The sequence below is a fragment of the Giraffa tippelskirchi genome, chromosome 5 (assembly GCF_054371585.1).
Source record: "Giraffa tippelskirchi isolate mGirTip1 chromosome 5, T2T-mGirTip1v1.2.pri, whole genome shotgun sequence".
NCBI lineage: Eukaryota > Metazoa > Chordata > Mammalia > Artiodactyla > Giraffidae > Giraffa > Giraffa tippelskirchi.
The window spans coordinates 127835723-127850379 of NC_137279.1; the positions used below are offsets into that span (position 1 = coordinate 127835723).

Sequence of the window (14657 nt, forward strand, 5' to 3'; positions counted from 1 at the left end):
AGAATTCCTCTACTCTCTAGATTCTAAAGTAAATCCTCAAAAGTTTTCCCAATTCTCTAATAATTAAAGGGGCTGCAAACAAGGGAAAAAAAGGAAGATATAAACATTAAAGTTCTGAGCTAGTTAAGTCAAACTAACTAGTAGACATGTTGTATCTAGATTTCAAGATGTATGACCAGTCTCTAAAGATATATTTATAGACAGAAATGAATAAGCTAAAAATGAGAGGCCAGTTAAACCTAATTTGTTTAGTACACAAACTATGTATTCAATTGATGTATCAGAGAGTTCTTAAGGAGTCAGTGTCAACCAGCAAGGAAGACTCCCAACTCCAACATATAAAATAGTTCTGTTTGCAAGTGCTGTGGTCCACGTTTTTATCAAGTAATGCTAACACATTACGTGTATTACATGATGCCTAGAAGGAAATTAACATAGTGGGTGATCAAACTCAGGGATCTAAAAGTTTAATAACAGCAGGATCAAATCTAGTAATTGATATAGATGTACCATATGCATTTAAAATACCAACAGTACAAGTTCTGTCTGAGACACATAAAGTTGTAACTCCTCATATATGAAAAGACATGGGGATTTCAGTTAACCATAAACTCAATGAAAGTCAATCCAAACAACCAATATACATTTAGGGTATAATGTATACCCTACAAAGAAAATCCCAATACACAATATACATTTAAGGTATAACTGCCAAAAAACCAATATACATTTAGAGTGTAATTAATATAAATTTAGTTTTCAAAACAAGCAAGGTAATCAAACTCAGAACTGATCAAATTGAACTATACCCCATTTGATACAACATACTTTAAGTGGAATATTGGTTAATTAAATGATATCTAAAGGGAAGTAGTCATAGTGAATGGTAACTTGAAGATACTTCATATGTAGAAGAGTTGAAGAAACAAACAGTTCATCTATGGGTACAGAATCTGCTAAAAATATCTACATGCCTATTTATGAGAAAAATAGATTTATTATTTTAGTTTTTTTACAAACTGAAAGTGAACAGGGAGATGAGTGGGGTCAATTTAAGGAAATGTGGTTTTTGTTTTTTTTTTTTTTTAAATGAACAGGCTATTTTAAGATTCTATATTTCCAATGACAGGGAACTTATTATCATAAGAGGTATAAGTTATTAAAAACAGGGTAGACAAGACAAAAGCGTAAGTTACAGCAGAAGAAATTTAAGGTAACTGTAACCTAAAATGTTTATGATTTTAGGGTTTTTTAAAAATTGGTAAAGCAAATGGAAGGTAGAAAATAAATTATTCCTTTCTCCTTACTTTTTTCTTCTTCTGATGCTATAGAATCTTATAAAATTCTAAAGAGAAAATATACTAATGGTGGACCTTTGTATATACAAAAGTAGGGAGTAAGGGTTCATCTTTATTTCAAAACTCCAACATTTCAACACTATCACTGTGTCAAATATCCTAAGATAAAGAGCATACAGCAAGGGAGAAGGAAAAGCTAAGCCACAACAGTTACAGGACTGACCCTACCTACAGTTATGTTATAGAACTTCTGGCCCAGACTCAGTGAATGACAAGAGAGAATTCAGCTTTCCAAAATTAGTGAATGAATGAATGAACTAATAAACAAATAGTGATAATCACATTTCTGACAGTTTTATCATGTTTTCCTTTCTGTAAAGTTGGGAAGTGCACTATCCAGCCTCTATCTGCATACCCTATCAACATACCTTAGACTTTCTATCTTATTTTGGAATAGGATAGCAGCTCATTCCTATGAGCAATTACGTCTTTCCTATGCACTTTGAATGCAGTTGACATTATTAACTTTATTTGTTTACTTTCTCAGACCAGTATAGTAATTTAAAGTATACAAATATTTGTAAATTTTAGATTAGATGTAGAGTATCTCTTGCAGAAACTCTAATACCAACATGAATATTATAACTATGCTCCATATGCAAGTAATAATATTTTGATATTAAAGTCAGCTTGAATTATTTCTTACCTTTTCAACATCTGCCTTGGTTGCATTAGTGTCATTATCCAATCTTTCATAACTCTGTTGTGCCTTCTCTGCCTCTCTACATTCTCTTTCAAATTTCTTTTTACTCTGTTAAAAAAAATTAAAATACTGAAAAATAAAATTAGAGTTATCTCATTTAAAAGTTAATAAACAATACTAAAATTTACATGGAACCACAAAAGACCAGAACTGCCAAAGCAATCCTGAGGAAAAAGAAGAAAGCTGGAGGCATAACCCTTCTAGATGTAAGACAGTACTATGAAGCTACAGTTATCAAAACAGCATGATACTGAAACAAAAAAGACATCAGGTCAATGGAACAGAACAGAGAACCCAGAAATAAGCCCACACACCTATGACACACCTCTTTGACAAAGAAGCCAAGAATATTAAATGGAGAAAAGACAATCTCTTTGGCAAGTGGTGTTGGGAAAGCTGGACAGCTATGTGTAAATCAATGAAATTAGGACACCCCCTCACATATGTAAGAATAAATTCAAAACGCTAAAGATAAACATACAACAGGGCACCATTAAACTCCTAAAAGAGAACATAAGCAAAACATTCTCGGATATAAATCCCAGCAATATTTTCTTAGATCAGTCTCCCGAGGCAAAAGAAGTAAAAGCAAAAAATTAACAAATAGGACCTAATCAAACTTTTAAAAGCCTTTTCAAAGAAAAGCATCAACAAAATGAAAAGACCTATGGAATGGGAAAAAAATGTTTGCAAATGATGTGACTGACAAGGGGTTAACATTCAAAATATACAAACAGCTCATACAACTCAGTATTTAAAAAAAAGAAAAAAAAACCAATCAAAAAGTGGGCAGATCTAGACATTTCTCCAAAGACATACAGATGGTTAACAGATACATGAAAAGGTGCTCAACATAATTATTAGAGAAATGCAAATCAAAACCACAAAGAAGTATCACCTCACGCTGTTCAGAATGACTATCATCAAAAAGTCTACAAATAATGAATGCTGAAGAGGGTATGGAGAAAAGGGAACCGTTCTACACAGTAGGAATGTGAATTGGTGTAGCCACTGTGGAAACCAGCATGCAGTTTTCTCAAGAAACTAAAAACAGAACTACTGTATGATCTAGCAGTGCCCTCCTGGACATATATCCAGAAAAGATGAAAAAATACGTGCATCGCAATACTCATAGCCGCACCATTTATAATATTAATAGCTAAGCCATGGAAACAACCCAAATGCCCATCAACACACAACTGGTTTAAGAAGATGTGCTATACACACACACACACACACATATACACACAATGAATGTTATTCAGCCATAAGGAATGAAACATTATCATATGCAGCAACATGGATGGACCTAGAGAATATCATACTAAGCAAAGTAAGTCAGACAAATATTATATAATATCACTTATAAGTGAAATCTAAAAAACAATACAAATGACCATATATGCAGAACAGAAACAGACTCACAGACATAGAAAACAAACTTAATCATTACCAAAAGGGAAAGGGGGGAAGAGGGTTAAACTAGGAGTATGGGGTTAACAGATACAAACTACTATACATAAAACAGATAAGCAACAGGATTTACAAGAACTATATTCAATATCTTGTAATAACCTATAATGGAAAACAGTCTGAAAAAATTCATATAGACATATATAACTCTGAATCACTTTGCTGTACACTTGAAACCAACACAATATTATAAACCAACTCTACCTCAATTTAAAAAAGAAAGTAACTTTAAGGTGTTGCTACTGTGTAATGTGTAAAATTGCATACTAAAAATAAAATTTTTCTAAATTAGAAATGAAATTTTACTATCGCAATCAAACCATGCACTTCAAATAGATATCATAAGACTGTAAAGAAAAAAATTATAGGCATAACTGGCATAACTGAGTTAATATTTATTATGCATCTCAAATTTGGAAAACTCAGCAGTGGCCACAGGACTGGAAAAGGTCAGTCTTCGTTCCAATCCCAAAGAAAGGCAATGCCAAAGAATGCTCAAACTACCGCACAATTGCACTCATCTCACATGCTAATAAAGTAATGCTCAAAATTCTCCAAGCCAGGCTTCAACAATACGGGAACCGTGAACTTCCAGATGTTCAAGCTGGTGTTAGAAAAGGCAGAGGAACCAGAGATCAAATTGCCAATATCCGGTGGATCATCGAAAAAGCAAGTGAGTTCCAGAAAAACATCTATTTCTGCTTTATTGACTATGCCAAAGCCTTTGACTGTGTGGATCACAATAAACTGTGGAAAATTCTGAAAGAGATGGGAATACCAGACCATCTGACCTGTCTCTTGAGAAACCTGTATGCAGGTCAGGAAGCAACAGTTAGAACTGGACATGGAACAACAGACTGGTTCCAAATAGGAAAAGGAGTACGTCAAGGCTGTATATTGTCACCCTGCTTATTTAACTTCTATGCAGAGTACATCATGAGAAACGCTGGCCTGGAAGAAACACAAGCTGGAATCAAGATTGCCAGGAGAAATATCAATAACCTCAGATATGCGGATGACACCACCCTTATGGCAGAAAGTGAAGAAGAACTAAAGAGCCTCTTGATGAAGGTGAAAGAGGAGAGTGAAAAAGTTGGCTTAAAGCTCAACTTTCAGAAAACTAAGATCATGGCATCTGGTCCCATCACTTCATGGGAAATAGATGGGGAAACAGTGGAAACAGTGTCAGATTTTACTTTTTTGGGCTCCAAAATCACTGCTGATGGTGATTGCAGCCATGAAATTAAAAGACACTTACTCCTTGGAAGGAAGGTTATGGCCAACCTAGATAGCATATTTAAAAGCAGAGATGTTACTTTGCCAACAAAAGTCCGTCTAGTCAAGGCTATGGTTTTTCCAGTGGTCATGTATGGATGTGAGAGTTGGATGGTGAAGAAAGCTGAGCACCGAAGAATTGATGCCTTTGAACTGTGGTGTTGGAGAAGACTCTTGAGAGTCCCTTGGATTGCAAGGAGATCCAATCAGTCCATCCTAAAAGAGATCAATCCTGGGTGTTCATTGGACGGTCTAATGTTGAAGCTGAAACTCCAATACTTTGGCCACCTCATGCGAAGGGTCGACTCATTGGAAAAGACCCTAATGCTGGGTAGGATTGGGGGCGGAAGGAGAAGGGGACGACAGAGGATCAGATGGTTGGATGGCATCACCGACTCAATGGACATGGGTTTGGGTGGACTCCGGGAGTTGATGATGGACAGAGAGGCCTGGCGTGCTGCAATTCATGGGGTTGCAAAGAGTCGGACACGACAGAGCGACTGAACTGAACTGAACTGATGCATCTCAATCTCTTTATAATAAAAATAGTCACATGAATTTTGCAATTTTTTATTTTAAGCTCATTTTAAGCAGGACTTTTTTGGTTTGTTGGCTGTTTTTGTTTGGGTTTTATGTTTTTTGTTGATTGGTTTGATGTTTGGTTGGGGTTTTTTTTTCGTTTTTTTGATGGGATCCCAATGTAGCTTAGAATATGGAAACATCCCTCCAAACTGGTTTTGTGTTGTTTCTTCCATGTGTCCCAAGGAATACCATGTGCACTAAATGGCCTCTAAATCTTTCTAAATTCAAATCACCATGATTTTGCAAAAGCTATTCAGAACTGAACATGTGATATATTTACTTTCCTGTGTACATTTTTATCCTGAAATTAATGTCTCTTTCTTAAAAATTTGCTTTAGTTTCCAATGTTATCTTCTCTAATTCAACCCTGGTGTCCCCAGTTCTTTAAACCTCTCCTCAGTTAATTCAAATACATTCAGAATTCTATTAATTTTATTTTCTTAATGAAATCAAGGACTCAAGAGGTTTTTAACCTGCTAAAATTTGGACTGATTACAAAACTAGGCCTAGACCTTGGGATTTGCCTTCACCATTTCCTGGCGATTCCTTTCAATTCACCCTTAATTTGAATCCATCTCTAGCTCTATACCTTCCCCTTTCTTGGTTCATTTCTCTATTTTGCTAGAACACATTCAGCAGTAGCTTCCTAAAAGAAGGTTTGTGGGAGATAATTTTTTGAGTCTCCAAGACTGAAAATGCCTTTCTATCTCTTTCAATAAAGTTTAACTGGGTATGAAATTATTGAGTAGGAAACTGTCTTCTTTCAGACATGTAAAAGTACTACCTTCAATATCTTCTGGCTTCCTGATCCCTGATCGTTTGCATAAAACATTTATTTTATATTTTGTTTTTTTCTCTCTGCAGTTTGGTAGGATCGTCTCCCTCTAACTGTTCTGAAATTTCATTAAGCTATGTCTTGTAACTGTGCTGGGCACCTGGAAAATCCTTTCCATCTAGAAACTCATGTCTTTTTATTCTGGGAAAATTTTCTTCCTGAATTAATTTTCCCTATCCATTTTTTATGTTTTCTATTTTTTAAGATGATTCTTATCTTGAAAATGAATCTATAGGACGAGTCCTCTAATTCTCTTATATTTTTTCTATATTTTCAATCTCTGTCATTTTGCTCTACTTTAAGACTTCAATTTCATTCCTTCCAGTGAGCTTTTCATAAAGTTCTTTTTTGTTCTTTGTATGTTCCTTTCTTAATAGTATCTTGTTCCTATTTCAAGGATGTAATCATTTCTCTATTACCTATGAAAATGTTAATAATAGTTCTGGGTGTTTTGCTTGTTTGCTTTTCATTTTTAATTTCTATTTCCTTTCTTAGTCACTGTTTCTTCAAAGTTGCTTTTTTTTTTTCCTGTATACTTTGCTGTTCATGTCTGGAGATTTCTGCCAATCTGCTCTTCTTATTTTACAAGCTAACTGGCAGTTTCCTTGGAGAAACCATGGTGCCTGTATCTTTAAGTCTTTTCCTCTCAAGCTAATTAAATTCCACAGAGGAAACTCTTCCAACTTCTTGTCTGGAAAAACATACATCTTGCTACCTGTATTATGAGAATTACTAAGAAGAAAGCACAGCATGTCAACATTTTCTGTTTACCTAACCAGTTGGAGAAGGCAATGGCACCCCACTCCAGTACTCTTGCCTGGCAAATCCCATGGACGGAGGAGCCTGGTGGGCCGCAGTCCATGGGGTCACTAAGAGTCGGACACGACTGAGCGACTTCACTTTCATGCATTGGAGAAGGAAATGGCAACCCACTCCAGTGTTCTTGCCTGGAGAATTCCAGGGACGGGGGAGCCTGGTGGGCTTCCGTCTGTGGGGTCGCAGAGAGTCGGACACGACTGAAGCGACTTAGCAGCAGCAGCAGCAACCAGTTACAAGGTCAATTTTTTGTCTTGGGCAGTACACAACTATTCAGATAGTGCAAACCTCATTAACAACAAGGTCAAAAGGTTTAACCTTCTCACAGGATACCTCCCACTCCTTGACTTTCAGATAGAGACAAGGTTCTTTGTTGTCTCCCTTGGCCTGTCTGGAGTTCCTGCCACTTTTCACTAAAGGTTTAACCGTTCAAAGATTCAAACTTTATACAGGGATTTCAGTTCCAACTTTTCACACAGAGCTAAAACGTAAACTCTGTCCTTGGGTGAGTACTAAATCCCAAGCCCTTAGCAAGGTCCTGTAAACCATACCCGAACACCTCTGGAATTACTTTTCAAATGCCATTGTATCACCTCTTACACCTACTGCTCTGGCTTTTAGATTATCCTTAGCTTCCAGCAGTTAAGAAATTTCCCTTTCTTTCAGGTAAGAGCTTTCTGCTGAGCTTAAAATACAATAAAAAATATTTTAGCTGTTATATCTAGGTATTTGTAACCAAGGGCTTCCCAGGTGGTGCTAGTGGTAAAGAACCCATCTGTCAAGAGACACAGGTTCAATCCCTGGGTCAGGAAGATCCCTGGAGAAAGGAATGGCAACCCACTCCGATATTCTTGCCTGGAGAATCCCCATGGACAGAGGAGTCTATCAGGCCACAGTCCATAGGGTCACAAAGAGATGGACATTATTGAAGCGAAAGAGCATACATGCCTCTGGAGCCAAAAGATGTCTGAGTTAGCTCAGTTGACCTTATAGCTAGTACCAGGAATACCTGTAAGTTACATCAAATTTAAAAATTTGATGTAAGAAATTTCTTATAAAAACTTTAAAATGAACTTACTGTTTTGATTAGTATGAGACATCAAATGATACTTAAAATTTATTCAAAGCATAAATAGATCTGAATATGCACAAAATGCAGAATGTCACTTTCCTGTGAAGATTACATTTCCACACTGAATTCTCTGAAACTCAGTTCAGAGCTGTGTTTTCAAATTGAATAGCTATACCTACTAATTTTGGTATAATCTGAGGCAATGCATATATATAAAAGTACTTTTATAGTTTCTTACTGTTTGTGAAAAAAAACTACCTAATAATTCCCTAGCAACAGCAAAAGAATCATGAGTACAATAATATTAAAAATACTCCTTCCCTGAAAGATATCATATCATTATATGATATGATACAGAAAAGATTGTCCCTTCTTCATCCTTTGTGCTGTAGACTAATCAACAGCCACTTCTACTCCCTTATTCTTTCTTATAAGAGCATACCTCCCTGTATAGAGGCTGAAAATAGATGATAACTTGCTTCACCAGCCACCCCAGAGCCAGGGCATGGTCAAGGAATCTAATCCTGTCAAAGGCATCCATGAAGAATTCTGCTGGGAGTTTACTGGAAAGCTTTCCTTCCCTAGTAAAACCAAACAGAAGAGAAATGCTTCCCTTCTTGCTTCTACACGCAACTGAATGAGGATGTGGTATTTGGCTGCTTAAGTCAACTTCTGACTATAAGGGACAAGCCTGAGGAAAAAAATCATGGTCAAGACAGCAATAAAGACAGAAAGATCAGCCTTGGTGACATCACTGAGCTACTGACCAACTCTGGAACTAATTTGATTTTGAGCCCTGTTCTTACAAAGTCATATGCTTTGTTACTTGGAAGCAGTCATCTGAGAGACCTGGAATCTCTGACGCTTCACTCTTTGCAATCTCTGATCATTCCTTCAGAATCTTCTTCACAGGCTACTGTCTTCTACCCTCATCTTAAATGTCACTGGGGCCTTCTTTTGTTTATCCTGGGTTAACAGCTGTCAATTTTTTTCCCCTCAATATTCAATACTCCATCACTAATTCAATCCATCCCTGCTAGTTCTTTAAATCTCCTGCCAATTATTTCAAATGTGTTAGACATTTTACAATTTTATTTCCTTGATTAGACATGAAGACATGGGACTAGAAAAGGAATCTGCATATATTTCTACATATTACACAAAAATTGTATTTGTGTGTCTCTCACTAGACTGCAGGCTCCACAAAAACAAGATCATTATCATATTTGCTTTTGTACCAAACTCAATACATATTGTGGGTATCTTCAATATACATGAGTTGACCTGAATTCACCTTTATTTCACAATACTGTTAATGTCTTAAATCTCTCCTACATTTTTTGATGCTTCTTTCTTATGACTCTTACAACTTTTGCTTAGTAACAATTATTCTAAAGGTAAGTCAGCACATATCAACAGGAATGATTTGTGTCAACTCCAGTCTTCAACGGAACCAATAACTCTTGAGTGTAGGAGTTTGTTATTTTGTGCAAATGAAAGACACACACACATACACACTCATTAGGTGGCAGTACTAAGGATGCTAGTTAAGTCAATTTTAAATTTAATAAATGTAAACACTCCCTTAAAGTCTTGCTGAAACCAATCAGAAAGAACATCAAAACAAAAATGAAAAGACTATTAATATACCTAAGAATTTTCAATCAGCACTGGTGATTAGAATCTTACATTTACATTATTAGAGACCCAGTGAACAGGAAGAAACACTTTATATAACCTAGTCCGCTGTCTTCATTTTTCATTTGCTAAAAATGAAGTCATGAAAAAATCAGATGCTAAGGGAAAGGTAGAACTAGAACCCAGGTTCTCTTTGTCTCAGTCAAATGGTCTTCTAAGATATATCACTATTTCCTTATTACTTCTATCCTCTACCAATACTTTACAGTAACAACTGCAAAGACAAAAAGAATCTTCCTCAATGTCTACAGATACCTGAAGATTACAGAGTTGGTACAAAGTACAGAACCATATAGGAAAAAAAAAAAAAAAGGAAACAGACACAATGATCTCACATTCTCTATTTACATCAATGTCAAATTAAGAATACTACTACAATGAGAAATATTAAACTCAAACAGACAAGAAACATAAGAGAATTTGGCTTCCCAGGTGGCACAGTGGTAAAGAATCTGCCTGCCAATGTAGGAGACACAGGAGACATAGGTTTGTTTCCTGGGGCGGAAGATTTCCTCGAGTAGGAAACGGCAACCCACTTGAGTATTCCTGCATGAAAAATTTCAAGGACAGAGGAGCCTGACAGGCTCCAGTCCATGGGGTTCCAAAGAGCTGTACACCAATGAGCAACTGAGTATGCACACACATAAGAGAATTCAGGGCTAAATCAGCCTACAAAAATTTATGTCAAACATGAAAACATTATAACTCACATTATCCATCTGTTTCCAACACATGTCAAGGTATTGCTGAGCTTTTCGTCCCTCCTGAAGATGCTAAAGGTGATAAAAACCAAAAAAACCCAAACAAAACAAACAAATTTTAAAATTACATTTTAATACCAATTAAAGTCTAAAGGCCTCTCCCAAATGACTTTTCACTTAATTTTTTTTCAAGGTACTAATTATGTAACTTTATCAAGACTCAGGAAGAGAAAAACTCTAAAATGCATTTCCTAGAATATTATTTAAATACTTCAAATATAATCTTTAAGACATATAATCTTTAGAAAAATACATGATTATAGAGAACAGGGGTAGACAAAGTTTTTTTATAATGGGTCAGATAAATATTTTAGGTGTTGGAAACCAAGTGGTCTCTTGCAAATATTCAACTCTGCTAATGTAATGCAAAAATGGCCACCCGCAATATGTAAGTAACTATCTAAAAATGTAAAAACCATTCTGAGCTCATGGTAACTAGGAAACAAAAACAGGCAGTAAGCTAGAGTTGGCCTGCTGGCTAGAGTTTACCAAACCTCAGTCTTAAATTCAAAACGATCACAAATTAGCAATAACGTCTTGAGATAATTTAAGCTAGAAGAAATGTAGTGAAATAGAAAACCAGTTCATGCTGAATGAACATACGTAATTTTAAAAGGCAAAGTAATTACTTCATTTCCGTGAAAATATTGTATATGCTATTATAACTGTATAAAAATGATAAAAATTACCATTTTTCTTTCAGTTTTCAGATCATGAGCATATCTCATTAATTCACCATAAACTCTGTGCGCCATTTCTTCTGCTACTACTTCTCGCTGTCCTGCATAGTCATTTAACTCGTTAAGGATGTTAAAAAAGGCTACACACGAAGTAAACCTGACAAAAACATTAAAAATGGCAAAATTTATTTTTATTCTCATTACAAATGTTTTTGTAAGATACAGATCAAACCTGAAACTTAACCAATTTTAAATATGCATCCTAAATCTCAGCTACTAGCTCTAAATTAAGCTCTGCATTAAGCTCAAGTTGTACATGTTTATATATCTCCAGGTAGTCATAATTTATAAATAAAAGGATTTTGGGGTCAAAAAATAATAAGAATACTACCTGCAGGCTCTTTTGGCATACTGGAATCTCTTACGTTGCCAACTGACTGGCCTGAGCTTGGGAATGAACTTGGTTGGATTCCTAGGCTTGGCAGCTGAGCCTGTTGCAGAGATGATGTGCTTGCTCTCCAGGACAGAACCTGCCAATCATACCACTCAAATGCATCTCGATGGGTGATCTACAGAACAATTTTGCTATCATCTCTGGACACAGCTGCCTGTATGCCTGCCCACATCCTGAATGGAAGTGAAGTGCCACTTTGGTTGGCACCACCGAGGGTAAGAAGGGACAGAAATAAGGGTAAAAAAAATGTGTGTGGAGGGAAGGAGAGAGACAAAATAACTGTATTAAAATGTATAGATCTACTTGAATACACTGCTGGAACTCTCTTGCATAAGCTGAAGGCACACAGCTCAGATAGGACTCCATTAACACTAAACCAAAGAATCCTCCAAATAACTGACAATCATACACAAAGTTGTTTTAAGTTTAGGCTCTTTTGTTTCTGCATTTTACAACCATCTAGTTTCTTTTTGTTTCTGGCATTTTACAACCATCCATGTATCCTCCTGTGTAAGAATGCCAAAAAGCTTGTAGGCAATCCCTAACCATTTATTCAGAGTTCCAAAATTACTCTGAAAACTTACTCCTTTTCATTACCCGTTTAGCCCAACCAGCTAAATTGTTTTACTATTTGTAAAAGAAAAAGCAAGAATCTAACAAGCTGACAACTACAAAATAAAGTATGGAAAAAAATACCCTTTTCTTCTGGAGACTACATCATTCAAGTGGAGTCCCAATCCACCTATTACTTAGAACTCATACATCAACTATTCTAAAAAGCTATCATCAAGCCCACTGAAGTATGCATTCTCATAAGAAAAAATAGTACTTTCCTCTTTCATAAACATTATTTTTATTATGATACAAATTTTGTTAAAATTTTTATAAAAAGCTAATGGTATAGTATTTATTTTACTAAATAACAAAAATATGCTCTTTTAAATTTTCATAAGCAATAATAAATACGTATATAATTTACCTTGGCTCTTCATCTTTGGAGGAACGTTTGGGACAGTACTTCTTAACCAGATTTCTATAGGAAGAAGATTTTCAAAAATTTGTTAAAAATGCTGTTGTCGAAATTGACTTATATTCTAAAAGTCTCTAATTTCATTAAACCAAGAATTTAATGATGTAAAGTAATTAAGACAGTAACATGATCATCTATCATTTCATCTCTGCAAAATTAGAAGCAGACAAGCATATGGACTCTGGAGTCAAACTGGACTACATGGGTTTTATGTGACATCTGTATGATCTTGGGCAATTTACTCCCCTCTCTATGCCCCGTTTTCTACAAATAATAGTAACAGTAACCTCTACCCCACAGGACTATGTGAATTAAAGGAGACAGTATTTGTAAAGCATTAACCACAGTCCTTTATAGCATGCTCCTCAAAACATGATCCATGGACTAAGTAAAAGTCCACTTACTCTTCATTACCGATCCACAACAAGCTAAGTACAGAAGTTGAGAGTAATTCTATAAATGTTGAATCTAACAGCAAAAAACAGGGTATTTTATGTCTCTTTTTACATCATTTTTCAAGTATTCAAAATTTTTTGTATTTTATAAAAGTATCAGTAGACACTTTAAAAGAATCTAGTCCATCATCACAAATAATTTGAGATATACTAAACTATCATATTCATGGAAATTAGCAATTATGAGGTAATTGATTAATTTATGGTATTATGGTTATAACCACAGTCTCCAACCAATAAATTGACTGCATTCCAGAAATTACTTTTAAGTCAGTGATTTTAAACCATGAATCCATGAATTACTTTAAACAAGTCAAACTTGGGCAAAGAACATTCCAAAGAGCAAGTAGTGTCAAATTCTCAACAGTTTTTTGTATATCAGCATTTTAAGCATTATTTAAGAGTTACAGGTTATAATCAACACGCTGTCTTTGCCTACCTACATCACTTACTATGCTATTTTATTCTGTAACAGTTTGTAGCAGACGCATTTCTGCTCACCAAAAAAACCTTGTTACTTCATACATTTTCCAGCCCACTTCCAGTTGTGGCTAATTCTGTATAATGGGCTGTAACTTTTCTGTAAATACCAAGCTAAAGCTTTACAGCTCATGCATAAACCTCCTGCTTCCTTATTCCCTGCTGAAGCAACTGTGGACATTTCATGTTAAGATCAAGATGAAAATAATATGAATTCTTGAGTTACCACATGGACTACTAGAGCATTATCACCTAGCCTTGTGGCTGACTTTGCATGAGCAAGAAATAAGCTTCTTCTGCTTAGCCCCTGAGATCTGGGAGTTATTATTCTAGCACAACTGAGTATATCCTAAACTACAGCTCCTTTCTTGTCATGCCTATGTAGTTGTGGCGGGCTGGCCACATGTAACAGTTCAGGAATACCTTTTTCTTTTTTTGGCCATATCCTATGGCACGTGGGATCTTAGTTCCCCCCACCAGGGATTGAACCTGGGCCTGCTGCAGTGGAAGCACAGAGTCTTAACCACTGGACCACCAGGGACATCCCACAGGAACACTTTCAGATCCATAAATCGATGCCAAAGTCAATCCTAAAATTTCTTTTGAAATTCTTGGTAAGAGATGTTCTCTTTTTTAATTTTTATTTTATATTGGAGTGCAGTTGATTAACAATGTTGTTTTAGTTTCAGGTGCATAGCAAAGTGATTCAGTTACCATTTCTTTCTCCAGGGGATCTTCCTGACCCAGGGATGGAACACAGGTCTCTGACATTGCAGGCAGAGTCTTCTCCATCTGAGCCACCAGAGAAGCCCAGTTATAACTATAAATGTATCTATTCTTACTCAAATTCTTTTACCATTTAGATTATTACAGAATATTGCACTGAGTTCCCTGTGCTACACAGTAAGTAGGTCCTTGTTGTTTTATCAATATATTCTCCTTATTTGTAAGTTAAATTGATAGGACACAATCCTAAAGAGGCTAC

The 14657-nt window shown here is 35.7% G+C and overlaps 1 protein-coding gene across 22 annotated transcripts in view; it reads right to left on the minus strand.

The window, feature by feature from the left end:
• Positions 1–14657, minus strand: part of FNBP1L (formin binding protein 1 like) — a 135415-nt gene that overhangs the window by 46916 nt on the left and 73842 nt on the right. For all 22 annotated transcript variants that reach the window (XM_081486333.1, XM_081486332.1, XM_081486319.1 and 19 more), the window contains 4 exons: positions 12687–12740; positions 11263–11410; positions 10523–10585; positions 2005–2109 (listed from right to left, as the gene is read on the minus strand). In XM_081486333.1, the coding sequence (XP_081342459.1) occupies positions 2005–2109; positions 10523–10585; positions 11263–11328 (234 nt within the window). In that variant the 5' untranslated portion in view covers positions 11329–11410; positions 12687–12740. The remainder of the gene's footprint in view (positions 1–2004; positions 2110–10522; positions 10586–11262; positions 11411–12686; positions 12741–14657) is intronic.